We start from the raw sequence: 27,165 nt of genomic DNA, 5'->3' as shown, positions 1-27,165 counted from the left end.
CTGTGTGTATTTCTGTGCATTTCCATCTTGCCCTTTCTGCCAGAAGCTCAGAGTGGAGTACATCACTCTCCTGTCCTGCCTTCTGCAACGTGACTGGAGAAAGGGGGTTGAGCCTGCGCCTCCCGGGTTCCAGGCCACTGCTTTAACGATGGCGCCAGGACGAGCTAACAGCCAACACATTACCCCATGCAAAACGTGTGCACACAGTGGAAATTGTGAAGCAGAGTACAAATATTTCCAGCCGTTGTTCTGTTAGCCCAGCGCTGCATAGAAAACAATGCTCGGCATGTCTAGAGCGGATGGTCCTGATCCTTGGCTTTTTATCCACCCCCAGCGAAAGTGTCTGAACAATCAAAGAGTTGGAAGAGGTCCAAAAGCCGTGATGTCCGGGCCTCTGCCATTCTTGCTCTCCTCTGATCAATTGAGAGAGTTCAGGACACAACAGTCTTTATGTTGTGGTCGCCGCATCTCAAAAAGGATATTGAGGAGATAGACAAAGTGCAGAGAAGGGCAACGAGGATGATTGAGGGACTGGAGCACCTTCCCTATGAGGAGAGGCTGCAGCGTTTGGGACTCTTTAGTTTGGAGAGGAGGCGGCTGAGGGGGGATAGGATTGAAGTCTATAAAATTATGCATGGGGTAGAAAATGTGGACAGAGAGAAATGTTTCTCTCTTTCTCACAATACTAGAACCAGGGGGCATTCATTGAAAATGCTGGGGGGAAGAATGAGGACTAATAAAAGGAAATTGGTGTGATTGGTGTTTGGAATATGCTGCCACAGGAGGTGGTGATGGCCACTAACCTGGATAGCTTTAAAAGGGGCTTGGGCAGATTTATGGAGGAGAAGTCGATTTATGGCTACCAATCTTGATCCTCCTTGATCTGAGATTGCAAATGCCTCAGCAGACCAGGTGCTCAGGAGCAACAGCCGCAGAAGGCCATTGCGTTCACATCCTGCCTGTGAGCTCCCAAAGGCACCTGGTGGGCCACTGCAAGTAGCAGAGAGCTGGACTAGATGGACTCTGGTCTGATCCAGCAGGCTTCTTCTTATGTTCTTATGTCAGTTGCCTGATATGTCATCCTGAGAGCTCTTCACCCTGCCAATAACAACTGACCGGAGGTCCCTGGCCCGGGAAATGTCTGACTGTCTTCAACTAGGGCCTTTTCAGCCCTGGCCTCAGTCTGGGGAATGCGGCTCTGTCAAATGAGACCAGGTCTCTGCTAGAGTTTTCTCAATTCCCCAGGGAGTTAACAGCAGGCGTCATCTCAATTCCACAGGACCTGTAAGAGAGCCGTCCCACCAGGCCTGTAGTTGAGGACAGCAACAGAGATGTCTGACTGCCTGGTCTCCCTCGCTCTTTCCACCTGCCCATTTCCCATCTTTAAATCGGGGTTGTCGTGCATCATCCTACTCTGATTTGTTTTTAGCGCCATCTTTATATGAGTTTTATAATTGTATTTTGTTATTTTTAGCAATTGTATTTTATCTGTGTCAGTTTCTCTTAGCCTTCCTCAGCAGGAAGAGTGAGATATTAAATTTAATAATAGTAAAATTGAATAACAATAATGTCACAAAAGCAGAGAGCATTACAGAAACTATTGCTGCACAAATTGTCCCTCAAGGAATCAAGTTTCTGCAAGCAAGAATTCCCTGTAAATTAAGTAGCTAGTACACAACGTAGAAGTGAATTCTTTCCTGGCCAAACTGATGGCCTCTAGCCACTAAGCTAGCCACAGCGATGTTTTAGCTGAAGGGAACTCCATGCCCCAAACAGCCTTTCTATGGCGGAATGGCCCAGGGAGAGGGACCTGGTGGAGTTAAGGCTGAGTCACCCCAGCTAAAATCTCAAGATAGACCTTTGTCAGTTGGTCTAGAGTAGGCTTGAAATGAGTAAATCAGGTTCCATGCAAAGAAAAGAAGGCAGCTCGGATATTTGTGTAGCTTGTGGGAAATCTGGCTGCCGCCTTTTTCTGCAACCAAGAAAAGCAACGGGTGAGGACAGAATGTTTAGCTCTGCAGCAATATTTCCCCTGACTGTTGATACTGTGGATCCTAAGTTTATCACACATATCTTTGGTAGATTCAAAGCACAAAAGATAGGGAACGCCCTCTATTAATCCCATTTAAATGCAGAGTGCAGAACAGAGAAACACATCCAAACTGCCGTGCTCTCTGTGCCTCCAACTCCCACAGTTGCATTTGTTGGCAGAGACTGCCTTCTAGTGTTAATAAATGCACCATCTTTAAATCTGATTTTGTTCTCGCTACTTTTAAAGCAGTCTAAAGAAATATTCCGCCAAAAAGCTATACTTCTTTCCCTGGAATTAAAATTCTTATGGAAGAGTCCACTGCCTCATGGTAAGCTTCAGTACCACAGTCAAAGCTGTGTTCATGACCTGAGTTCGATCCCAACAGAAGTGAGATAGCCGGCTCAAGGTTGACTCAGCCTTCCAAGGTCAGTAAAATGAGTATCCAGCAGCAGTGTAGACGATTAAGGAAAGCGATGGCAAACCATCCCATAAATGTAGTCTGCCTGGTAAACGTTCCCAGTGCTTGCACAGGGAACTAATTTTGCCCTTTGTTTTTATGCAAGAGTCCACAAATGTTGCCAGTAACAATTCAAGATGGAATTCCAGTGCCTGGCAAGGGATGTTTGAGCTTGCAGAAGAGTCAGTTGTCCTATGCTACAGTGCAAGCTCTGTGTTCCAATCCTTGTTGCTCACACAGTGCAGGAAGTCCTTTTTAATAAAACACTAGCAACACAACAGTGGATGGCACCTCTTGCTGAATGGTGCCGTGTTTTTGTTGTTGTTGAGATGCATAGTCAGAGCCGCAGCTTGCTGAGGAAGGAGATTCTGCTCTGCTTGTCTGGTACTTGTTTCTCCCCTTGCCTGTGAGCAGAGAGGAGGGGAGCGTGCTCTGCTCCTTGAAGCAGGGACCAAGGAAGCGATGGCTTGCCGGCCTCTAGAAACTGTGGCTGGATAGGATAACTCGGTAAAGAGTGTGGGTCTCTGTATATCCTAATCTGAAATTATGGCAATTTATTGCAGATAAATTATAAGGCCAGGCAGGAGTGTGAAGGGTGATGGAAGGGATAGAAGAATTGCTTCCACTAAGGTGGCCTTTTTAGACTGTTTTAGAGAGACTCCTTTCCAGGTGAGTTTGTATTCTACAGTGGGATTTGAGCCTGGATCATTGGACTCCTGCTTCTGGCTGGAAACCACGGCTACCGCTGCCCTTAGGAAGTATGCGTGGTGTTGAGAATGCTGGAGCTGGAGGTATTCGGGGTGGGGTTGGCTACCTCACAAGACCCCTTTTGCTTCTTATGATGTGAGAGGCCTCCAGGTTTTCAAGCGTGGGGGACTTGGCAGGCGATCAGTGTCTCTAAAGAAGTTGCAGCTGTTCTCCTAATTGCTTTTTATCCACCCAACTTGGAGCAAAGTTTTTTACTTGTCATCTCAGAACTTGAACACCCTGAGGCTAGTGACATCAACTGCACCCTCACACAACTCCCCATACACAATCCACCTCCCAGATTCAACAAATCAGCCCCAGGTCTTCACCTGAGAGGCATTTTTGTTGAGACAGGTAGATTTAGAAATAGTTCCACACCAAATGCCTCACTACCACCAGGCTGAATGCTCTGGAGGGACCTGCCTGCACTGGGCAAAGCTTAGGGGTGGGCAGGTGGACCAAAGGACTCGAGTTCCGACAGAGGACTCACTTATGCACTTGTGGCGGTTGAGTGGAGGGGAAAAGATAGCACGGCCCTTTCCTGTGTTGCATCTTCTGAGGCTCAGCCACAGCTGTATAACCAAGGTTACAGGGGAAGCTAGCAAAAATATTGAGGGCTACAGCAACAAGTGAAACAATGATGGCTCAAATTATGATTTCTATATATTTGATTGCATCATTCATGCAGGTGACCACTATTCCAAGCAGTCCTCTTGGGATGAAGTCACAAAAGCAGCAGAGAGTAGTCATCCTTCAGTTTCAAGTCTTTATTGACTGTAAGCAAGACTTTTTAAACTTCACTTTGGGTAAAATGCTGCTGTTGCGACTTTACCCCAAGTGAATTGGCTGTAAACTGTGGCCGCCTGTCTAAATGTTGTTAAAAGTGTGTGTGTGGTGTTGATGCACACAAATTCAGACTCATACCCCATCCTCACTTTCCCCTTCCTCCACCCATCCCTCCACAGCTCCAAACACATCAACACAAAGCCCTGGAGTTTAGCATCGCCACAGCTCTAGAGTAGAAGCTGTCTCTAAGTCTCTTTGTCCTAGTTTTTATAGACTTTTATAGTTTTATAGTTTTTATAGCCCATGGGGGGGCGCCAAACTCAAGTTTTATTCCCAGGCTACAGTTTGCCCAGGTACGACCCCATATAATTAACATGTTGATTGAGCAATTATTTTTAAAATATTTTCTGTTAATTACAATCTACTGTTTTCTTTAGGTTTCAAAACCTGACAGTACTTCTCTATTTGAATTTTTTTTTCAAAAGGTATTCTGTAAAGGGCTTCCAGTCTTGTGAAAAATTGTCCAAATAGTTATCTCTTAATAATGCCATCAGCTTTACCATTTGTGCATATTCTTTTGTTGTTGCCTCATGATCTTTCCATTTTTCTGCATTTAGAGTCCTTGCTGCTTAGGGAGGTTTTCATCCATTATTCCCAGCAAGAAAAAAAATTGCAGTTCCTTAAGTATCTTATCCCAAAAGGCCACAGCCTCTTTGCATGTCCACTACATATGAAAAAGTCCCCTCTTGCTAGCAACACCTCCAGCATCTATTTGACACACCTTTACATATATCGTTGCCAATTTGCCGGGTGTTAAATACCATCTATATTTCATTTTATAACTATTTTTTTTCAAATTTATAACATGCTGTAAGTCTTAAACCAGTCTTTCACAGTCTCTCTCACACAGTTCCACTAAGACCGTGGTGGCGAACCTTTGGCACTCCAGATGTTATGGACTACAATTCCCATCAGCCCCTGCCAGCATGGCCAATTGGCCATGCTGAAAGGGGCTGATGGGAATTGTAGTTCTTGAACATCTGGAGAGCCGCAGGTTCCCTACCCCTGGGCTAGAAGGAATGGGAATGGAATGGGAGAAGGACAAAATGTCACGGTTGAATGATACAATCCCCCACAGCCTTTGCAGTTACAGTGACCGAGTGGCTGAGGAGAGCTGGGTTCAAATTCCCACTCCATCATGAAATTTACTGGGTGACCTTGGCTGCTCATTCTCCCTTTATTTTATTTTATTGGATTTCTATCCCACCCTATCCCTGACTATAATTTTCTGTCAGTTTTTTTGTCTGCCTGTCACTCACCAGCATTAGTAGGGCACAGAAAAGAAACACCAATCTGGGCCTAGCGGACACGCTTGTCAATAAGATTCTTCCAAATGTGTCTCTCAAAATGTTTATGTCTTTTTGTATCTGCTTTATCGACGCACCATAATTTATAGCAGCCAAATGCTCAGTTTTCTTTAAATATCTAATTTTCAAATTTTGTTTTATTTCTCATTTCCGATTAGCATCCAAGTGGGGAAAAAAATTATGTTATAGCTTCGCTCATGTTATATTGCACGACCATTCCAATTTTATTTACTGTTTCCTTAACTTTAATTAAAGATTTACTAGGGTGGACTGGAGTAGATTCCACAGGGTTGAATGAATGCGCATGCAGTGCAATCTTAATTTTACTATAACGATTATAGAAAGCACAAGCAGCACTTCTGACTCCTCATCGTGAGGCATGCTTCACTGGAGCGTTTCCTATTGAACCATAATGTAGCTCTGGTTTAATGAGTTTTAACCCAGCTTTGAAAACACACCACAAAGCACAAGATTTTTTTAAAAAAACAAATATTGCATCTATAAACATTTCTTTCTAGCCTGTCGAAAGCTTTCTCAGTATAGGTTTCTGAGGTCATTGGCTTTTGTTAATCAAATTTGTGGCCTGTAGCCCATTTGTTTTTAAGCAGCCTACCCTTAGTGAATCCTACCTGTTCGTAGGTAATATTCGATTAAATATGTATTTCACATTTACAGTCTACCTTTCTCACTAAGAGTCGAGGCCAGGGGTAGGAAACCTGCGGCTCTCCAGATGTTCAGGAACTACAATTCCCATCAGCCCCTGTCAGCATGGCCAATTGGCCATGCTGGCAGGGGCTGATGGGAATTGTAGTTCCTGAACATCTGGAGAGCCGCAGGTTTCCTACCCCTGGTCAAGGCAAATGACCCAGTGCAAATCAATACAATCTATAGGATGATGTGCAGTGAAAAATAAGGAATGGAAAAGAGCCAAGCATGAGATGGAATAGTCATCTGAACACAACATAGTATTGGACTTGGCCTGTTATACAAGAAGAAGACTGTATTGCATCTGTGCAGATATATTGCATTTTCCGGGACCCATCTGTTATGATGTAGCCCTATTTCCTTTTTTAAAAATACTCTCCTGAACAATTCTGCTTTGCATAGTTTGCAAAATGCCAGGAGTGTGGAAGTCTCCTTGATCTTCCTGTTTTTCTCAGTGGGCCTTTATTTAAGGAAGAACAAGCAGTAGTACAGGAAATGGTTTAGAATAGGTGTTTAATTAAAAGTAGGCAACGAAAAATAAGCAACAACATTGGGAAGAATCCCTGCCCTGTTAGGGTCGATGAAGATATCACTGCTTCAGGAGAGCTCTATGAAGGTATCCAGATGCTTGGGTGCTAGTTGAGTTCCAGATGTGGAAGATTGGGGGTGTTGGTTCTGCGTAAGCCAGCCAGATGTTTGGTCTGTAGCCATGCCATATTGGAGATGCAATCTTGGCTGTTTACAGTGACTGAGAGGAATGGCAGTGCATGGAAATTCAGCCACGTATTTCGGCTAACCACGCCTCACCTGTGGGTGAGATAACAACCGGGATATGAACACAGGTGAGGATGGTTTCTCCTGCTGCTTACAAAATCAATGTTTCTGAGTCCCAACTCTGCCTCTCCCTAACCTATGCATAAACATCTGGCATCCGAATGGGTCAATCTGGTCCCCCAGGGTTTTCTATTAGGTACTCATTGATTTGCTTAAGAATATATCTAGTTTCTTTCTCACACAAGTTAAAGCAAAGGTCTCTTTAGGCAGCTTCTACCCAGAGCAACAGAAGATTGTGAGAATCATGTGTAGTTGGACACACTGTTGTCTGCAACAGCCCGGAAACAGTATAAGGACAGGTGTGTTACTGTTTGCACTGGAGATTTAACTAACCCTTTTCTGTTCCTTGGTTCATCTGGCCCTTTTCAGTTATAACAACCATGTGTGGTGGGCTCCACATGGATATGGATGGTCACCTCATATGCATGATCACTGTTTTGTTTAAATAGTGGGGATTTTCTTCTGTATTTGGAAGATCACAGGTGGTGTATGCTACAGTTGCTGGACTCCCAGTGATGTGTGATTACAGGACTGGCAGGTGGCGGGAATGCTACCTTATTCAATTCAAAACAGACCCTTTTGAGAATGTGAAGACCTAATTACTTGGCTGTTCCATCAGTTTTCTCTGATCAAGCTCCTTGTTCTGACCCTATCCCCTTGACCCAAAATATACAGTGATAGATCCCATCTGATTCACTGTCAAGCCCCTTACACTTCTTTCTGATCTGCAGAGAAGTTAATTATAGATTAAGGATATATCTGCTAGTGGACCCCCTTTTTTGTCATCATAGAATGGTGCCAGCTTAGAACCCTTCAGTTGGCAGAAGACACCTCTTTTTATCTCCACCTCTGCCATGTGCCTGAAAACGCACAATTTTTACTATCAATGCTAGTCCCGTGATTCAACATGTCAAAAAATCCAGGCATTCTGTTACATTCTGTATCAACTTTCGCCCTTAGATCTTGAATCTGTTTTTCAGGTATCCGTTTCCGTAGCTTGATGAAGGAACATACATTGATTGCTGGGATGTCCTGCGCCATATACCCTGTTGGAGGTGAAACAGGAAAGCACATGTGAATAGGGAGGCGAGAGCTGAAGGTTCATTCACAAAAGATCTCACTGCAGGTACGTACGGGTCAGCACCACACCTGGGTTTATCAGTGAGTGGTAATGTATAGTTTGGCCCTCATTTTGGTGACTTCCATATGGCAACAATGCTGGGAATTTTCCTTGCAACTAACTTTGGGGCTTCAACGTGGCAGGTTTCCCTACCTTTCCCCTCGACCACAGCAGCTGTTCTCCCTATCTCGTGTGCATGGGGCTTACCCACTTTTTTTTTTAAAAAAAGGTAAATTTCTGAATTATGTTAATGCTGCAACACTGTGCCCATGGCTGACTTTTAAAAAGCAGCAAAAGCCCTGTGGTGGCTGGGGGTGGGGATAGCCATTGTGAAGGACCAGACAGTGGAAGATGGTGCTGAACTGAGGCCCTTTCCGCATGGGCCAATAAACGTGGGTTAAGGGTGGACTGAAACCCTGGTGGGGGAGGGAACTTCACATGGATCCCGCTCCTAAAGTTAGTCCGCTCCATGTCCCCCCCAACCCGGGTTTTTCAAGAATTGTGTTATGTGCGATTCTTTTGCTCGACCAGGGCTGTAAGGCGCATCAGGCGGCTGCGATCCAATAAGAGCATCGCAGTCCCTGATTTCCATCTGCAGACACATGGAGTGATAAAGGGCCATTTCATGCGGGTTCCATTGGCACTCAAGTCTTCACCCGGAACTAACACTGAATGCAGTTCTGCTCTCCACAGCTCATGGAGGAAACAGACAATAAATGATAAAGGCACTAAACTCTCTTTGGCAGGTTTGGATACTTCCTGTTTGGTGGGTCTGGTGTTCGGCAGACTCGGCCCAGGATGTTTTGACATCTGAGGAAGGTAAACCTAACCATTTTTCTACCCCCTGTCCATAAAAAAAATCTAACTTCAATGCATGGCAATTAATTGCCTTTTAATGGAACTGAGTGCCCACAGCTTGTAGTAACTTTGTTTCTTCTAACATTTGGTAGGGCGTGGAGGATGAAACGCTTCTGGAAAGTTCCCATAATGCCTGGTCTTGCTTTTCTTTGAAAGTTCAGGTCAGTGGGAGACTGCCATTCCATTGCCACTAAATACCACATCTCTTACATCTGTGCGTCACTGACGTGCTTTCCCTTTGCGGCGAACACATCGGGCGCATAGTCACCATGCAGATGTGCCTTAAGGAGTTATGATCGAAGAGTTCTTTAGGGCAAAGACAAAACACTTGCTTTGCATTTTAAGTATCCTGAATCCTCCCTTGAAAGAGGTGACTACAGTACCTTTAACACTAACAGCCTTTATTGGCATAACAATACTAGACTACAATACCTGTAACGACAAATTCTAAATTATGGAAAGGCTGCTCGTGTTTGTATCCGCAGTTGTATCCCTGTAGTTGAGTGTACAGCGAGTTACTCCATTCCAGAGACTCAGGCTTCTTGAATATCTAGGGAGATCACATAATAGCATACCTCAGGAAGGACCAAAAACTCCCGCTACCTTTTTTCCATTCCAAACCACGTCTATTATGATCCTCAGCTGTCCTTGTGTGATTCACTGAGCACAGATCTGGGCAATCTGAGTTCAAATTTTAATTGTGTTTTAAGTTTTTGGAACACACTGGTGTCTCCTAGCATATTCAGTATGTTCTTGAAGGAGTGTTTTGCTGAACTGATATTCATGTTTGGGGAAAAACTGATAAAGGTCCACTACACTGCATTACTTTAGAAAATATGACCAACAATATGTTCAAATGCTTTTTGATGTCAACTCCCTCCCCGAAACCCCCTCCCCTAAGAAATGTGAACTCAATGTCCTGTGTGGCATGCTGATATTCTTAAGGTGGGGAGTTTTGAGTTTTGATATGGAGAAGTCCTATAAACCTGCTTCTTGGAGAAAGAGTTCTTGAAGCATTGTATCTCTTGCTGTTTTTCATTCATTGTTTTTCATTTGAAACATTTCTATGCTACCTTTCTGCCCAAGATAGGGTCTCCAAGACAATGAACCATCAAAACAGTTGACTGTTGCGGGTTTTCTGGGCTGTGTGGCCATAGCCTGGTAGTTTTAGCTCCTAATATTTTGCCTGTCTCTATTGCTAGCATATTCAGAGGTATGTCATGATTATCTTATCATAAAACATATCTCTGAAGATGCCTGTCTGCCTATCCTAAGGGTTACTCAAGGTCAAAACTGCTTTTACAAAAAGACAGCTCTTCAAGGTCACAGCAGTTTTACAGATACAATATAAGGCTGATTCCGCATGGGCCAAAAACAGTGTTGTGAAAACGGTGTGAAAACAGTATAAACCCTTTTACACCGTTTTAAACCGTTTTATATCATTTTTACACCATTTTCTCACTCCTGTTTTTGGCCCATGCGGAATCAGCCTAAGAAACCTCAAACAGATTGGATTTAATACTGAAGGCATTTAACCTAACCTAAACTAAACTAAACACTTTTGTGCTATAATTTTCCTAAACTTACAATCTTACTTAATACATCAAATAATATTAACACTTATATGTGCTTATTAATTTCTACTATCAATATTTCTATTGTGTTGCATCAAAACCCTTTGACAAAACAAATCAATGATAGAGGGAGACAAATGAATCTCTTGGGGGAGGAAGTCCCAGAATGTGGACTTCATGACAACGGTTCTTGTTTTGCCACCATCTAGCCTCAGAGAGCATAGGCACCCACCTCAGGGCCTCTGAAGGTGACCAGAATGGTTGGGTAGGTTCATATGGGAGTAGGCAGTCCTAGAGGTATATTGGCTCTCAGTCGTAAATATATATTCATCCTAAGCGTAAGTGCACTATATGGCTTTGGCATAGCTTTTCCCCCAGCCCTTTACAGTAACTTTTCTTGTCTCCATGATAAGAACAAAATTGAATTGTGCTACCTAGTTTATATATTGGATACTGCCTTCATTAGTCCAATTATGCGTGCTGTATATTTTATGTTAAACAGTTCTATCACATTACTGAGCATTTCATTGAAGATGATGGGAGTCCTAGTTTTACTGGAAGCTTTTTAACTTCTGCATTCTTTGCAAATGCCATATGTTTGGGAGAAAAGAAAGTTAGCATGGAGATCCTGCTAGCATCCTGATATAGAATTCCACCTCTTCATCAACCCATCATCACTTTGGCCATTTCCGCACGGCCATGTTGCAGGGGTGCGTCGGCGTAAATGATGCCAAAGCTCCCCCCAGGACCGTTCGCGCAAATGGTCCTGGTAGAGGTGGGGAAGATGGCACAGTCTGCGCGGAGGCTGCGCCATCCCCCGAATGCCTTATTGTCCCTCCGGCCTTCCAGCGCATTGCACAGGACAGGGGACATGCCCCCCCTGCCCTGTGCGACAGCTCTGGAGTCTCAGGGCAGGGGGGCGTGTCCCCTGGCCTGTGCGATGCACCAGAAGGCCGGAGGAATGGTAAGTCATTTGGGAAAGGGGGGGAAATGGTGCCTTCCAGCCACTGCCATTCACACAGCAGCGGTTGGAAGCCGCTGTTTCCGAAAAACCTCGCTAATGGAGCAAGGTTCGGAAACAGCGGCTTCGCGCCGCTGGGAGGGGAGCAAGGGTAGTGCGAACCTCCCATGCGAACAGCTCACTAGGGACGACATTTTTGCCATCCCTCGGACGCTGTTTATGGCCCGTGCAGAAAGGGCCTTAAATTTATTGTAGCAATAGCGAATGTTGTTTGGGAATAAGGGACATTTCTGGCTTGCTTTAGCAGGAGGAAGAATTTACCTCTGAGGTTTCGAAGATATAGCGTGCCCAGTTCCACCTAGGTTGTCCTATGACCGCATCCGCAAATCTCCCTTGGACCACTGCAAAAAGACATCACGAGTTATAGCTTCTGTTCTGCTCTCCTGGCCTCCACTATTATTAAAATAAAGTGAGGTCAACATATGAACAGGAACAAATCATTATGGATGCTCCTAAGGAATGTCGGCCATCTTGCAGGCACTGGAAAATTAGGGGTTCCAGTGTCTATGTCTTCAAGACCCATGCCATCAGCACCTCTGTTATTTCTGAGATACAAATGATTTTCTGAGAAATCTAGAATCTCCGAGACCTCTTCTGCAAAAGCAGAATAACGCATGTTCAATCTACTTTCAATGCACTTTGCAGCTGGATTTTGCGGTGCAGAATAGTAAAATCCACTTGCAAACAATTGTGGAAGTGGATTGAAAGTGCATTATTGTGCATGTGTGGAAGGGGCCTGAGAGAATCACACCTTGACCACTATGAATGTTGCGGTTATATATGCTAACATATCTCACACAGAGACTATGTAAGCTGCTGAAAACGTATAGCACAGCCTTGTTGCCACTTTGTCCTCTCTGATGATTTCTTCATCTTTGGAAATAGATTAACTCTTCAGTATAATGGCATCGCTGTGGACACCCCCATAATCTTACAGTATGCAAATATATGTGGCTGACCTGCTGCAGACTTTCCTCACCACCTGTTGACTGACACCTTTTCTGTACTTGAGAACTGCCAGTGACATTTTCATCATCTGGACCAGTGATGGGCAACCTTTTGAGTGTGGTGGGTCAAAATTCGCCAAAAAACCGAGCATAACTCGGGTGGTGTGTCACTTTGAGGAAAAAAAACATAATTTCACAAAATTTAAATAACAAAAATGTATAATTGTAATATATAACTGTATTTAATAAACAAATATTGTTGTTCCCCAAGCAATTGCCTTGGAGCGTGGAGGCTCCATTCAGACGCCACAGCACAGGTGGGACCTCCCCCCCTCCATCATCTGGTCAAAAGCTGTGGGGTGTCTCAGCTGGCCCCTGATTCCGCTGCCTTCCATTTGAATGCGGGTCCCCCCAAGCAGGCAAAGTTTTCCAAGTTGACAAACGGCCACCAGAATTTTGGCTGCAGGAAAAGTGGGCTCAAATGCACCTCCAAGGGGCTATTTTGGAGAGGGGGGCTGAAGTCCCCAGGGATTGGCATGGCCAAGGCTGCCCACCTCCCAGGTCCCGCCGGGCTAGAACCTGCGGCAGCATCTGCTCTGGCCCACACCTGCGGGCTGAAGAAACCAAGTCCTCCCCCCCCTTTTGGGCGAGCCGGGGTGCATTCCAGAGGCAGCAGCCTGTTCTTCCTGTCCTGGCCGAGAGCCCCCTCCCACAGTGGACTTGCCAGAGTGTGCTGGGCCCAGCAATACCCCCCCACCCCTGGCAGAGGAACCCAAGGCCCCGCCCCCCGCAGGCTTTCATCCTGCAGCTCAACTGGGGGGCTCCCCCCCGAGTCCTGGGCTGCCCTCCCAGGTCATGACCAAGGAGGAGTGCCCGGAAAACTGCACGTCCGGCCCGGCGGAGCAGCGGGGGGTAGGGAGGTGGCCGACTGCTCCCAGGTGCCCCACCAGCCCAGGTGGCAATGCAGGAGCCTCCCTCCGTCCCCTCCCTCCGTCCCCCTCACCAGGGCTCAAGGGCGGCGTCGGAGGTGGCTGCGAAGAGTGGTCAGTTGCACAACTTTCGCGGTGCACCAGGCAGGGCTCACTTGTAGGGCGGCGGTGGCGGCGGCACCTGCAGTGGGTGGGAGGTGACGGCCCAGGTGGAGGCTGCCCCGGGGGGCCCCCAGGTGGTGGCGGCAGAGGCGGCTGCTGGTGGTGGGCAGGCATCCCCCCCTTGCGACGGGGCTGGTGCTTGTAGTCAGGGTGGTTGCGCACGTCTCACAAAAGTATGCTCTGGATGGCTCTGCTGCTCTGCTCTGCCTCCTGGAGTTTTGGCAGGAAGCGGGTGCCAAATCTGCCAAGGCGGCTGCAGCGGAGGAGGAGGAGGAGGAGCTGAAGCGGTGGAAGCCAAGCAGCACCCCAGGACCAGCCGGCCCGCCTGCGCTCACACAGGGGGCCGCTCTCTCGCCGACACAAAGTTAGAACCCGGTGGGGGGTGGGTGCCAGCGCTGCTGCTGTGGGAGCAGCGTCTGGCGGGGCGGGGGGGAGGCTGCCCGGCTGCTGCACTGCCTGCTGCTCCTGCTGCACCTCCTACAAGGGAGTCACTGCTATGGAAGGCCTGCCTACAGCTGATAGTAAGAATGTCGCCCTTGGCGAAGGAATGGATTCTCCGGAAGTTTGAACCCGGTGGGGAAGGACGACGCGCCTCGCTCTGTCCGCCCTCTCTCCAGTCACTGGGGCTGCTGCGTGCATGAGTCACGTCACATTGGGTCCAATGGGCGGCCGCATGCGGCTGCGTGTCAGTGAAAATGGCTATGCGTGTCAGTGGTGACACGCGTGTCGCAGGTTCGCCATCACTGATCTGGACAGACAGGAAAGAAGCACTTGAAAGATTCCTGCAGGATTTTAAATTAAATTAAATTTAGATTGATTTAATACCCACCCTCCTCAGCCTAAGCTGGACTCATGGTGGCTAACATACACAACAACAATCATAAAGCAATAATTTAAATTTAAACAATTAGCGCTTAAAACATTTCATTAAAATCCCCCTGATGGCGATTTAAAATCGAAAATATTTGCCCATAAAAAACCTGATTTCACCCAATCTTCTAAAGTCTTATTTGGGTGAAGAACGGGGGATATAAGTTCCAGGCTAACATAATTCACAAAAGTCCATTTCAGCTTCAGTTGTAGGCCCAGTGGAATATCTCAGTCTTAAATTCTCTGTATAATTGCTTGCTATCCTACAGAGCCGTGATGTCTGCCAGTAATGAGTTCCACCACATAGGAGCCAGGGCCATGAAACCAGTTGTATGTTTTTGAGGCTGGGGATCATCAGAAGATCTAGTGCAGCCGGTAGATTACTTATGTGCTCTCGCTGCTGCATTCTGGACCAATGGTAGATTCAGGAACAGTCTCAAGGGCAGGTCAGCATAGAACGAGTTATAGTAATCTAGTCTGGAGATGACCATCACATGGGTCACTGTGGCAAGCTCAGCATGAGACAGATAAGTGACCAACTACTTAGCCTGACGAAGGTGGAAAAAAGCCAAGTTGGCTATATGTGTGATTTGGGCCTCCATAGGTGAGGAGGACTCCAGGATCACAACCAGGCTTTTGGCTGAGAAGGCAGGTATGAATGTTTCAACTGGACCCCCTGCTCCAACACATATTAAAGCATCTGGAATCGCTGCTCCAGCACATATTGCCTCAACCACAGGAGCTCTGTCTTCACTGGATTTCGTTTCAGCCAGCTCTGATGTAGCCATCCTTTCACAACCTTCAATCACTGGGCCAGAATGTTTGGGGCAACGGCCAATTGGCCCTCCGTTGACAGAAGACATTGGGTGTCATCTGCGTATTGATGACAACCCATCCAAAATCTGAACTAATTCTAACTCATTTACCCACTGTGCCAGAGGTCACATATAGATGTTAAATAATATCGGGGAGAGAATTGCCCCTTGTGGCACCCCACAGACTAGAGCAGGGGTAGGGAACCTGTAGGGAACCAATTGGCCATGCTGACAGAGGCTGATGGGAATTGTAGTTCCTGAACATCTGGAGAGCCGAGGGTTCCCTATCCCTGGACTAGAGGATGCTGTCAAGACAAGCCCTCCCTTAATGTTACCTGCTGTCTCTGCTCCCGGAAAAATGAGGACAGTCACTTTAGGGCCGTCCCCTGCGCTCTGGTAATGGCAAGGTGGCGGGTCAGCAGGTCATAATCAACCACATCAAATGCTGTGGCGAGATCTAAAAGCATCAGCATCGCTGACCTGCCTTGGTCCAGCTGGAAATGGAGCTCATCCATGATGGCAAACAGCACAGTCTTCAACCTGTTGCCAGGGAGGTGGTTGACTGGGATGGATCAAAGGCCGATGTGTCACTCCAAAAACACCTGCAGTTGCGCCATCACCACTCTCTCAACTACCTTGCCCAGAAACAGTAAGTGTGAAACCAGGCAGTAGTTGGAGGGATTCAAAATATCCAAAGATGGTTTCTTTAAGAGTGGTCGCACCACTGCCTCCTTCAGTCTCCCCAGGAAAATTCCCTGCTGGATCGAGAGATTGATTATTTTCAGCAGAGTGCCTCTCATCTCATCATCACTGACCTTCACCAGCCATGGGAACAAATCAATGGGGCTAGGGTTGGGCTTCACAGCTGCCAGCATCTTGTTGACATCAGCCTTGAAGAGCAAACTGAAATGGTCCAATAGTGGACATCTTTTCTCTGTTTTCTCTCACTTTTCTTACTTTATTTACATCCCTGGATGTATTAAGGTTGTTAGTTATTTCTTAGATCATTTTCATTTTTGTTCATGTAATGTACATCTTTAATCTTTGGCAAATATAAAAAATAATAATTAAAAAAATAGAATTGCTTCTTTGTGTCCTTCACTGCCATTTCTTAGGATTTCATAAATGTTCTACAACAGTGGTTTTCAACCTTCCTAATGCCGCGACCCTTTAATACAGTTCCTTTTGTTGTGGTGACCCCAAGCCCTAACATTTATCCATTTTACAGATGGAGAACACTGATGCAGAGAGTCATAGGAGATCCCTGTGAAAGGGTTGTTCGACCCCCAAAGGGGTCCCATCCCCCAGGTTGAGAACCACTGTTCTACAAGATGTTCTTGTAGCTTCATCTCGAGAATGCTACCAAACTTGCTCTAGGTCCATCAGCTCCTATTTCATCTGGGGAACTGGGTTGGCGTGAGAATGAAGTGGATGTCAGGGAACAATATCCTCGATTGCTTCATTTCATAAGAACATAAGAACATAACAACAAGCCAGCTGGATCAGACCAAAGTCCATCTAGTCCAGCTCTCTGCTACTCGCAGTGGCCCACCAGGTGCCGTTGGGAGCTCACATGTAGGATGTGAACGCAATGGCCTTCTGCGGCTGTTGCTCCCGATCACCTGGTCTGTTAAGGCATTTGCAATCTCAGATCAAGGAGGATCAAGATTGGTAACCATAAATCGACTTCTCCTCCATAAATCTGTCCAAGCCCCTTTTAAAGCTATCCAGGTTAGTGGCCATCACCACCTCCTGTGGCAGCATATTCCAAACACCAACCACACGTTGCGTGAAGAAGTGTTTCCTTTTATGAGTCCTAATTCTTCCCCCCAGCATTTTCAATATATGCCCCCTGGTTCTAGTATTGTGAGAAAGAGAGAAAAATTTCTCTCTGTCAACATTTTCTACCCCATGCATAATTTTGTAGACTTCAATCATATCCCCCCTCAGCCGCCTCCTCTCCAAACTAAAGAGTCCCAAACGCTGCAGCCTCTCCTCATAGGGAAGGTGCTCCAGTCCCTCAATCATCCTTGTTGCCCTTCTCTGCACTTTTTCTATCTCCTCAATATCCTTTTTGAGATGCGGCGACCAGAACTGGACACAGTACTCCAAGTGCAGTCGCACCACTGCTTTATATAAGGGCATGACAATCTTTGCAGTTTTATTATCAATTCCTTTTCTAATGATCCCCAGCATAGAGTTTGCCTTTTTCACAACTGCCATGCATTGAGTTGACATTCCCATGGAACTATCAACTAAGACGCCTAAATCCCTTTCCTGGTCTGTGACTGATAGCACTGACCCCTGTAGCGTGTATGTGAAGTTTGGATGTTTTTGCCCTATGTGCATCACTTTACATTTTGCTACATTGAACTGCATTTGCCATTTCTTAGCCTACTCATCTAATTTATCAAGGTCCGCTTGGAGCTCTTCGCAATCCTTTGTGGTTCTCACCACCCTACACAATTTCGTATCATCTGCAACCTTCGCCCCTACGCTACCCACCCCTACTTCCAGGTTATTTATGAATAGGTTAACGAGCACTGGTCCCAAAACGGATCCTTGGGGGACACCACTCGCGACATCTCTCCATTGTGAGAACTGCCCGTTTACACCCACTCTTTGTTTCCTGTTCCTCAACCAGTTTTTAATCCATGGGAGGACTTCCCCTCTTATCCCTTCATTGCTGAGTTTTCTCAACAGTCTCTGGTGAGGGAACTTTGTCAAAAGCAACTTTGGAAATCCAAGTAGACAATGTCCACCGGTTCACCCCTGTCCACATGCCTGTTTACACCCTCAAAGAACTCTAGTAAGTTTGTAAGACAGGATTTGCCTCTGCAAAAGCCATGCTGACTCTCTTTCTCAGCAGGTCTTGCTTTTTCTACATGTTTTATAATTGTGTATCTTTAATGATAGATTCTACTAATTTACCAGGAACAGATGTCAAACTGACTGGCCTGTAATTTCCCGGGTCCCCCCTAGATCCTTTTCTTAAAGATTGGTGTGACATTGGCCATCTTCCAGTCTTCAGGGGATGGAGCCTGATTTCGAGGATAAGTTGCATATTAAAGTGAGGAAGATCAGCAATTTCGTAGTAGAGCTCTTTAAGAACTCTTGGGTGAATGCAATCTGGGCCAGGGGATTTGGTAACATTTAGTTTATCAATGGCTGCCAGAACTTCTTCCTTGTCTACCACTATCTTTGCTAGTTCCTCGGATTCGCCTCCTAAGAAGCTTGGTTCAGGTGCAGGAATGTTCCTCACCTCCTCTTGGGTGAAGACAGATGCAAAGAATTCATTCAGCTTCTCTGCAATCTCCCTGCCATCTTTTAGCACACCCTTTGTTCCTTTGTCATCTAACGGGCCTACCGCTTCTCTTGCTGGCTTCCTGCTTTTGATGTACTTGAAGAACTGTTTGTTGCTGGTCTTGATGTTCATAGCCATGCGTTCCTCATAATCATTTTTTGCCTCCCTTACAGCTAACTTGCTTCTCTTTTGCCACCATTTGTGTTCCCTCTCATATTCTTCATCAGCCAAACTGGACTTCCATTTTCTAAAAGACATTTTCTTTTTTCTGATAATTTCCTCAACCTCTCTTGTTAACCATGGTGGCTTTCTTTTGGACTGGGTGCTGCCTTTTCTAACCTGTGGAACACATTCCAGCTGAGCTTTTATTACTGTGTTTTTAAATAACCTCCAAGCATCCTGGACAGTTTTGACTCTCTTGATTTTCCCTTTCAGCTTCCTGCGCACTATCCCCCTCATCTTTGAGAAATTTCCCTTTCTGAAGGCGAATGTAACTACATTAGTAGTTGCCACTTGTTCGCATGCTGAGATACTGAATCTGACAGCATTGTGGTCGCTGTTCCCTATCGGCTCAACAACACTGACTTCCTGCACCAGGTCCTGGGTCCCACATAGAATTAGATCTAGGATCACCTCTCCCCTGGTTGGTTCCACAACCATCTGCTCTAAGCCACAGTCATTTAGCATATCCAGGAATGCTCTCTCCTTACTATGACCTGAACATGCATTTTTCCAGTTTATATGGGGATAGTTAAAATCACCCATTACCACTACATTTTTGTTTTTGTTGGCCTCTGTAATTTCTTTTTCCATCTCAGAATCCTCTTGTGCACTTTGGTCAGGGGGACGATAATATATTCCTAATATTAAACTGTCCTTCACACCTGGTATTGATATCCACAGTGATTCTGTAGGGGAACCAGCTCCCCTTGCATTGTCTATTTTATGTGATACTATGCTCTCTTTGATGTAAAGGGCAACTCCACCCCCAATGCGCCCTGTCCTATCCTTCCTATAGAGCCTGTAGCCTGGTATAACAGCATCCCACTGGTTCTCCTCATTCCACCATGTCTCTGTAATGCCCACTATATCAAAGTCCTCCTTCAAAACTCTGTACTCTAGCTCCCCCATTTTAGGTCGAATGCTTCTGCTATTAGCATAGAGACACCTGTATACCCTGTCTCTGTCCTTAACCTGGGATTTATGTGCTTTACCCTCAAGTCTTTTGTAGACACTATCCCTTGTCACATGCACATTGCTATGTTCCTCGCTTGTATGTGGTTGATTTAGAAAAACCTCCCTCTCTGTCTGCATCCCCATAGATACTGTATTCCGAACCGAAGTCACCTCAGCTCCTGTCGGCTTTCCCCCAGTGATCAGTTTAAAAGCTGTTCTGCCACCTTTTTAATGTTGAGCGCCAGCAGCCTGGTTCCTCTTTGGTTAAGATGAAGCCCGTCCCATTTGTACAGGCCTGCCTTGTCCCAAAAGGTTCCCCAGTTCCTGACAAATCTGAAACCCTCTGCCTTACACCACCTTCTCATCCACGCATTGAGACCCTGTATCTCCGCTTGCCTAGCTCGCCCTGCGCGTGGAACGGGTAGCATTTCTGAGAATGCCACCTTGGAGGTCCTGGACTTCAACCTGTTTCCTAGCAGCCTAAATTTAGCTTCCAGAACCTCCCGGCTACATTTCCCAATGTCGTTGGTGCCAATGTGGACCACAACTGCTGACTCCACCCCAGCACTGTCTAAAAGCCTATCTAGACGAAGCGTGACATCCGCAACCTTCGCACCAGGCAGGCAAGTCACCATGCGGTCATCACGCCTCTCACAAACCCAACTCTCTATATTCCTAATGATTGATTCATCCACTACAAGGAGCCCCCCACCTCCCCGAGGGGTATCCTCAGTGCGAGAGGATAGCTGATCACCAGTTAAGGAAGGGATCCCATCTAAGGGAGCATCTTCCACCACCTCAGACTGGCACCCTCCATCCCCAAGGCCGTCATTCTCCATGACATCTGAAGAGATGTCACCTTGGGAGTGGGACCCGGCTGTTAGGTCCCTGAAAGCCTCGTCTGTCACCCTCTCTGCCTCTTCCAGCTTCTCCAGGTTTGCCACCTTGGCTTCAAGAGAACGCACACGTTCCTTGAGTGCCAGGAGCTCATTGCAGCGAGGGCACACCCATGACTTCTGTCCTAGTGGCAGATAGTCATACATGTGACACTCAGTGCAAAACACTGGAAAGCCCCCCTCCCCCTGCTGGCTTTCTGCCTTCATATCTGATTTGTTTAGATATTTAAATATTAAGCTTTTAGTCAGTGCCCCCCTGGAGCTATCTGCACGTACTATCTGTCAAATATGTCCTTATTAATTTAAAAAACAAAAAAAATTAAATTAAAATTGCGCGCCTCTCAGGACAAAAGCCCCACCTCTTAGGACAAAGAGGAACAAGAGATGAACTCTGTTAACCCCTGTTAAGCCCCACCTTCCAGATTCAGCAGCCTTACAAGGAGAAAAAGAGATAACCCCTGTTAAAATAACACTGTTTTAAAAGCTGTGGCTTTGAGAAAAGCCCTCCAAAATGAACACCAGCAGGTCACTCTGCTCTTCCTGGCCAAGTCTCTTCTGCTGCTACTCCTCTCTGCTGGTTCCAGAGACTGAATTAAAGCCCTTTCAGTCTTCCATCAGCTCATCAAGAGAACCATCAGTGGATCTAGGGACCAGAAGAGCATTCCAGAAACTAAGTGGATCCATAAGTCTCTGCGGAAGGGAATAAATGAGCTCACTGCCCAAGCAGAATGGCGATGCAGTATCCACCTGGGCCTTTAGGTCATCCGTGGCTTTAGTGGCCCATCCTGCAATATTCCATGATGCAACCAAGGTTGATTGTCAATTTAGACGTTTAGGACAAAGTGGTCAAATCATAGCACCTCCTCAGAGGAAATTGGCCATGCTGGCAGGGGCTGATGGGAATTGTAGTTCCTGAACATCTGGAGAGCCGCAGGTTCCCTACCCCTGATGTATGGGGTCCATATTAACCAGGGAGAGTCTTTGTGCTGCCATGGAATACACCACTGCCATGGAATACACCACTGATTGACTAGATGAGGCCATGTCTACGTGAACATTGAAATCCACCAAAACAATAGGTTTGGGAAACTTCAAGGCCCACCCTGTCACAGCCTCTAGCTGTCTTGGCAGGATGTCTGCTGATGAACTTAGTGATTGGTACACCAACAGAATGCCCAGATTCTTCATGGCATCGCACACCAGGCCTGGAGATCATGAAGGCTGGGGTTGACCTGAAGGAGAAAGCCTCCTGAATGAACATCGTCACTCTCTCTCCCGACCCCCATGTCTAAGACTGATGGAGGACCAAGAAACCTGGCTGGGTAAGGCGACAGTTTGGCCCTCCCTTGTCCAGGTCTCAGTCACACACGCCAGATCCATATTCTGTGCCACAAAATAATTGTGTAGCCTCATGGTCTTATTGTTAATGGACCTGGTGTTACACAGTACCAGTGTCACACAGAGGTATTTCTTCCTAGACTCCCTGCTTTCATACCTTGGAATGGGATGAAGGTCAGAAGGTGGTCGAGCTTGACTGTATGTCAGCCGCCTTCTCTCATGCAGCCTCCTCCCACCGCAGTAGTTCCCTTGCCCAACAATCACTGGGATCCTCGGCCTATACTGGCCCCTTCAAGATGTAACAACTATTGCACCCCATCCTAGAGTATCTCACAATTTACCAATTCTAGGTACAAATCCTTGGCTAAACTAATTCTATCTCCTTTAGCCCACCAGTTAAATATTGTTACACACCCCCCCCCCCATTTGTCCTATAACCTCACTTATAGGATCCCTGGATATTCTGCCAAACAATATGGCATTTACTTCCAGTTCTTCTGGAAGTAAACTAATAACTCAACTAAAGGTGAGTACCCTACATCACCTATCTACAACAGTGGACCTAAATAAAATTCTTACAGGGAATGCACGATTTTCACACCTTGTCAGCGTCTTCTTGGGGAAGCCCCCATTGTTGTCAATTGCCAGAAACGTAACAGACTTCACTTCACCTTCAAACCTGACCCTGGGCCTGTCTACACAACAGATCCATGACTCTAATTATGCAATTGGTGTGCAAGCATCACTGGAAAAACCATCAATCACTACTCATTTCTGCAGACTTCCAACTACCTCTTCTGCAGACAAGCACTATGTTACAATCATATTTGTTCCAATTCCTTGGACAGGAACTCACATTGCAAGGACATACAGCTGTGTTTTTTGGGATTGCAGCAAAGAAGCAGACTGACAAAGCCAGGTTGGTGACCAAAAATAGTTTGCTACAAGAAGAGCCCAAAAGAAAAATAAGAGTTTGGATGTATACACCACTTTCCTCAACCATAAGGGGTCTCAAAGAGGCTTACAAATTCCTTCCATTCCTCTGAGAGAGTTCTGAAGAACCATGACTAGCCCAAGGTCACTCAACAGGCTTTGTGTGGAGGAGTGGCCAAACAAATCTGGCTCACCAGATTTGTGGGGAGGAGGAGTGTGAAATCAACCCTGGTTTTCCAGATTAGAGTCCATCTGCTCTTAACCATTACAGCACGTTGTCTCTTGCCACCTAAGTTCTGCAAGAGAACACCTATCAGCTCAAACCAGTACAGTTACAGCCCATCTTGGTTAATAGTTCTCTCTTGCAAGGCATGGGGAGGGGGGGGGGGCAAGCTTTTCCTTGCTTCCAGACAGCGACAGGTGCTTATCAACAACAATGGGTCACCTGACATAGACACTGATCCAGAACTAGCTTATGTGTCAAACCTACTACTGGATGACTTAATAATTTCAGCTGTACCACCTTATGCTCATTCCTTTGCTGATAGTTCAATGTGATCTGTCATGTGTCCACAGTGCTCTTCTGTTCTGTGTACGGCAAACAAGTGGTGTCGGCCTGTGCGTGAAAAAATTAATTGATCCAAATCTGACATTTAAAAGCACAGTACTCAGGGGGGAAATGACACAAAGCATTTGTCCACTCGTTTACACTAGTTTGCCCATGTTTCCGGCAGTGACACGGCATCTGTGTGGAACTGCTTTTTCTTCTCCTTCCAAAAAAAGGGGAGCCCAAATGGGCTTGGAACTGGAGGGAGGTAAGAGCAGCTACTTTCTGTGTAGCATCAGAATTGATGAAATGACCCCCCCCCCTTGTAATTTTGGGAGAGAAAACTGCTGGGGGGAGGGAAGGTAGGAGCCCTCCTGCTGCGGTGCCAATCCGAACCTGTCTGGGACTCCCTTTTTTAAAAAAAAAACCTAGTTCCTGGCAACTGTGGGGAACAAGGGTAAACAAGTGTAAATGAGGGGATGAAAGTATTGTGTAGTTAGCTCTTCAGAAATGTGTGTTTCGAAGCATTGTGAATCTGAGTGCTAGTCTCTGACTGTCTCTGACTTCTTTTGTTTAGACTGGGAAAGGTAGAAAACAAATCCTCTCACAGTGTCTCCCAAAGTAGCATTTCTAATCCAAGAAAGCTTCTGGTGAAACATCAACAACAGCAAGTTACTCTTTAAGGTACTCCTGGGTTTCAGTTTACTTAAAAGGAGGTGGTTGATAATTTTGAGGATGTCTGTGGTGCAGATGTTACTTTTGTAGAGCCTTGGCATTAAGTTGTGTTGGCATCTAAGGTGCTGCTGGACTCGAATCTAAGCGAGTGGCAATCTAGCTGCTGTAACAACATATACTGGCATTACATGGAACTCCTCTGGGATGGCAGTTTTATAGTTTAACAAACCTTGTACTGGTGTGCACTCAATATGATCTCCAGTTCCTTTCAAATGCATTATATTTACCATTTTTGAATATTTCACAGCCCTAATACATTTCTATCATACATGAATAAAATCTCTTGGACATGGATAGCCCCAGGCTTGCCTGATCTCATCAGATCTCAGAAGCTAAGCAGGGTTGGCTAAGCAGGGATGGGTGACCTCCAAGGGGCATGACAAGGAGGAAGGCAATGGCAAATCCCCTCTGAACATGCCTTGCCCTGTAAACCCTGTGGGGTTTACCATAAATCTGCAACAAACTCTCTCTCTCTCTCTCTCTGAATAAAATCATCATGAGATTCAATTTAGTACCGACCGTGATTACTAATAAAAGAAATGAATCAAAGTCTGTCGGTGATTTTTCCACTCTCCTCCCGTGCTTTGTCTTGGTTCTTCCTGTCTTTCTTCCAGCTCCCCACACACACACTGTTCAAGCCCCATTATCTTGCCTGCCTTGTTGTGCTTATTCCCACCCTTTACAGCCTCTGATTTTTACATATTTCCACCTATCCCTGCTCTTTCTTTTTTTTTAAAAAAAAATATTGTTATGGTCTTTGACCCGTTAGAAGGCAAGCAACTAAATAAATAATTAAAATAACACTAGAAAAGAGTTGTACACATAGGCAGCAAAAATATTAACATTAGAGAATTAAAAATACTCACCATTACAAAAAAAGACACTGAAAAACAGGGCTTCAATAAGCTCCTTTGGAGACCTGCTCTCTTCTAGATCAGGGGTAGGGAACCTGCGGCTCGAGAGCTGCATGTGGCTCTTCTGCCCTTGCACTGCGGCTCCACGAGCCGAGGGCCCCATCCTTGCCCACCCTGCAGGCAGCAGGGCGGGCGCACCAACTGCCCGCAGCCGGCTGGGCTGCGCCGCAGGCTTCCCCTCTCGCCTGCCCCATTGGAGCGGGGCGGGCGTTTTCCCGGCGGCCGGCGAGGCTGAGCCGCTGGCCCCATCCTTGCCCGCCCTGCAGGCAGCAGGGCGGACGCATCCATGCACTTCTCAGAATGAGCAGAGTAAAAGGTAAAAAAACCCCCAATATATACAGTGTTATCTTTATTTTAAATGTCAAAAATTATTTGCGGCTCCAAGTGTTTTCTTTTCCCACGGAAAACAGGTCCAAATGGCTCTTTGAGTGTTAAAGGTTCCCTACCCCTGTTCTAGATTAAGAAGAGTTTGGTTTTATACCCCACCTTTCTTTCCTGTAAGGAGACTTAAGGTGACTTAGAAGCTCCTCTTCCTTCCTCTCCCCACAACAGACCCCTTGTGAGGCAGGTGGGGCTGAGAGAATTCTGAGAGAACTGTGACTAGCCCAAGGTCACCCAGCAGTAATGTAGAAGTGAGGAAACACATCTGGTTCACCAGATAAGCCTCTGCCACTCAGGTGGAGAAGTGGGGAATCAAACCTGGCTCTCCAGATTGGAATCCACCTACTGTTAACCACTACACCATGGTGGCACTGTACCCAACCCTCCCTTCCTGAAGTGTCTCCTTCTACTCCCCCACCACTTACTTCCTTCAATTGAAAATGAGAATAATGGCAGATCTAATATTGCTGATTACAATTTTGCATCACCGCGCCTAGGCGACAAACAACAACATTGATGGGTGACTTCGCCACAGAACTTGTCAGCCAAGATGTCAATAATTTTAAAACGGTTTTTTTTGTCACTTAAAGATAGGTAATTGTTGAGTGGTACACATGTGAAGTATCAGGGTTCAGAATACAAGGGCCAGACCCTTCAAGGGAGAACCGTAGCAGTCTAAATAATGGAAGCACAGTTAACGGAGTCTGTCAGTGACCAGAGACTCACCAAAGTCAGATACGCAGGCTTGCTTCCAGAGCTCTTTGTGAAACCGTTTGTCACAGTAGCATGCTGCAGAGGAATTTGCCAGCAGAGTGAGGATGAGTAAGCGGACTGCCACAAATCCATATACTTCAGCTGAGCCCATTTTCTCACAGAAAGAGGAGTAGATCAGATATGACCTGGAAGGCAGATATGTGTGAAATTCAGGGTGCACCTGGCCGACGATGCCTACCCAGCTGACGTTGTCTTGGGATCTCCCTTATCCTTTTACTTGTGCCAGGTTATCAAGAAAAAAAATAGAAATATGTTAAAACTAAACTCTTTTTTTGCTTAGTTTAATTTAAAAGATGTTTCTTTGGGGCTTGTAGCACATTATATTAGTCTGGATTATGGTGCATGGGCTTCACATCACTTTTGGAGGCCTTCCGTCTTTTAAAGTAAAGAATTCTTCCCCATTGATATAGGCACTGTTTCTAGTGAGAAGCAGGGTTTGAAGATTTTTAAAGGAGTGAGAAGGCGCTCTGAAAATCGTCTCCATCTGGGTTAAAGAAAACTATTTATATGTGGGGATGTGAAATGGGGATACAGGGCAGGATGAAAAATGAGGGCTAGATGATATAACTATAGGGCCCAAAGCACGTGGGGCATGTTAATTGTATTAAAAGCTCTCAGGATGGTTCAGCCCAAGATAGTAGGTTGTAAGAGAGAAGCTTTAGTGGGACTTGGGTGGACCTGAGACAAAATGGAATTAAGGATTGAAGGTTTGGCCAGCCAGGGATTTCAGATGTTTCAGTAGCAGCATAGAAAAGGGAGCAAAACTGGAAGGAGGAGGTCTTGGGCTAGGCCAGGGGTAGGGAACCTGCGGCTCTCCAGATGTTCAGGAACTACAATTCCCATCAGCCTCTGTCAGCATGGCCAATTGGCCATGCTGGTAGGGGCTGATGGGACTTGTAGTTCTTGAACATCTGGAGAGCCGCAGGTTCCCTACCCCTGGGCT

General features: G+C 46.1%; 1 protein-coding gene across 2 annotated transcripts; it reads right to left on the bottom strand.

Annotated features, from left to right (window-relative positions):
- Positions 1-6,590: 6,590 nt before the first annotated feature.
- Positions 6,591-26,341, bottom strand: LOC125444977 (metalloproteinase inhibitor 1-like). 2 transcript variants are annotated; one of them, XM_048517780.1, is made up of 5 exons: positions 26,175-26,341; positions 11,763-11,842; positions 9,339-9,456; positions 7,864-7,974; positions 6,591-6,901 (listed from the first exon to the last, which is right to left on the bottom strand). In XM_048517780.1, exons 1-5 carry the CDS (start codon positions 26,311-26,313, stop codon positions 6,870-6,872), a joined length of 480 nt encoding a protein of 159 aa, XP_048373737.1. In that variant the 5' UTR covers positions 26,314-26,341; the 3' UTR covers positions 6,591-6,869. The 2 variants fall into 2 exon arrangements, with proteins under 2 accessions (XP_048373737.1, XP_048373736.1); XM_048517779.1 differs by having other exon boundaries at positions 6,591-7,974.
- Between the last annotated feature and the right edge of the window lie 824 nt (positions 26,342-27,165).

This window comes from Sphaerodactylus townsendi, linkage group LG15 (genome assembly GCF_021028975.2).
Source record: "Sphaerodactylus townsendi isolate TG3544 linkage group LG15, MPM_Stown_v2.3, whole genome shotgun sequence".
NCBI lineage: Eukaryota > Metazoa > Chordata > Lepidosauria > Squamata > Sphaerodactylidae > Sphaerodactylus > Sphaerodactylus townsendi.
This window is presented reverse-complemented; position numbering and strand designations above follow the sequence as displayed.

What these genes read in the sequence shown, in the direction of transcription:
- LOC125444977 (XM_048517779.1), bottom strand. Translation starts at nt 26,313, where the DNA reads ATGGGCTCAGCTGAAGTATATGGATTTGTGGCAGTCCGCTTACTCATC. An exon ending in ATATCTTCGAAACCTCAGAG is followed by an intron (nt 9,457 to 11,762) that starts GTAAATTCTTCC and finishes TGATCTCCCTAG; the next exon opens with ATATTCAAGAAGCCTGAGTC. An exon ending in TTTAGAATTTGTCGTTACAG is followed by an intron (nt 7,975 to 9,338) that starts GTATTGTAGTCT and finishes CACCTCCAACAG; the next exon opens with GGTATATGGCGCAGGACATC.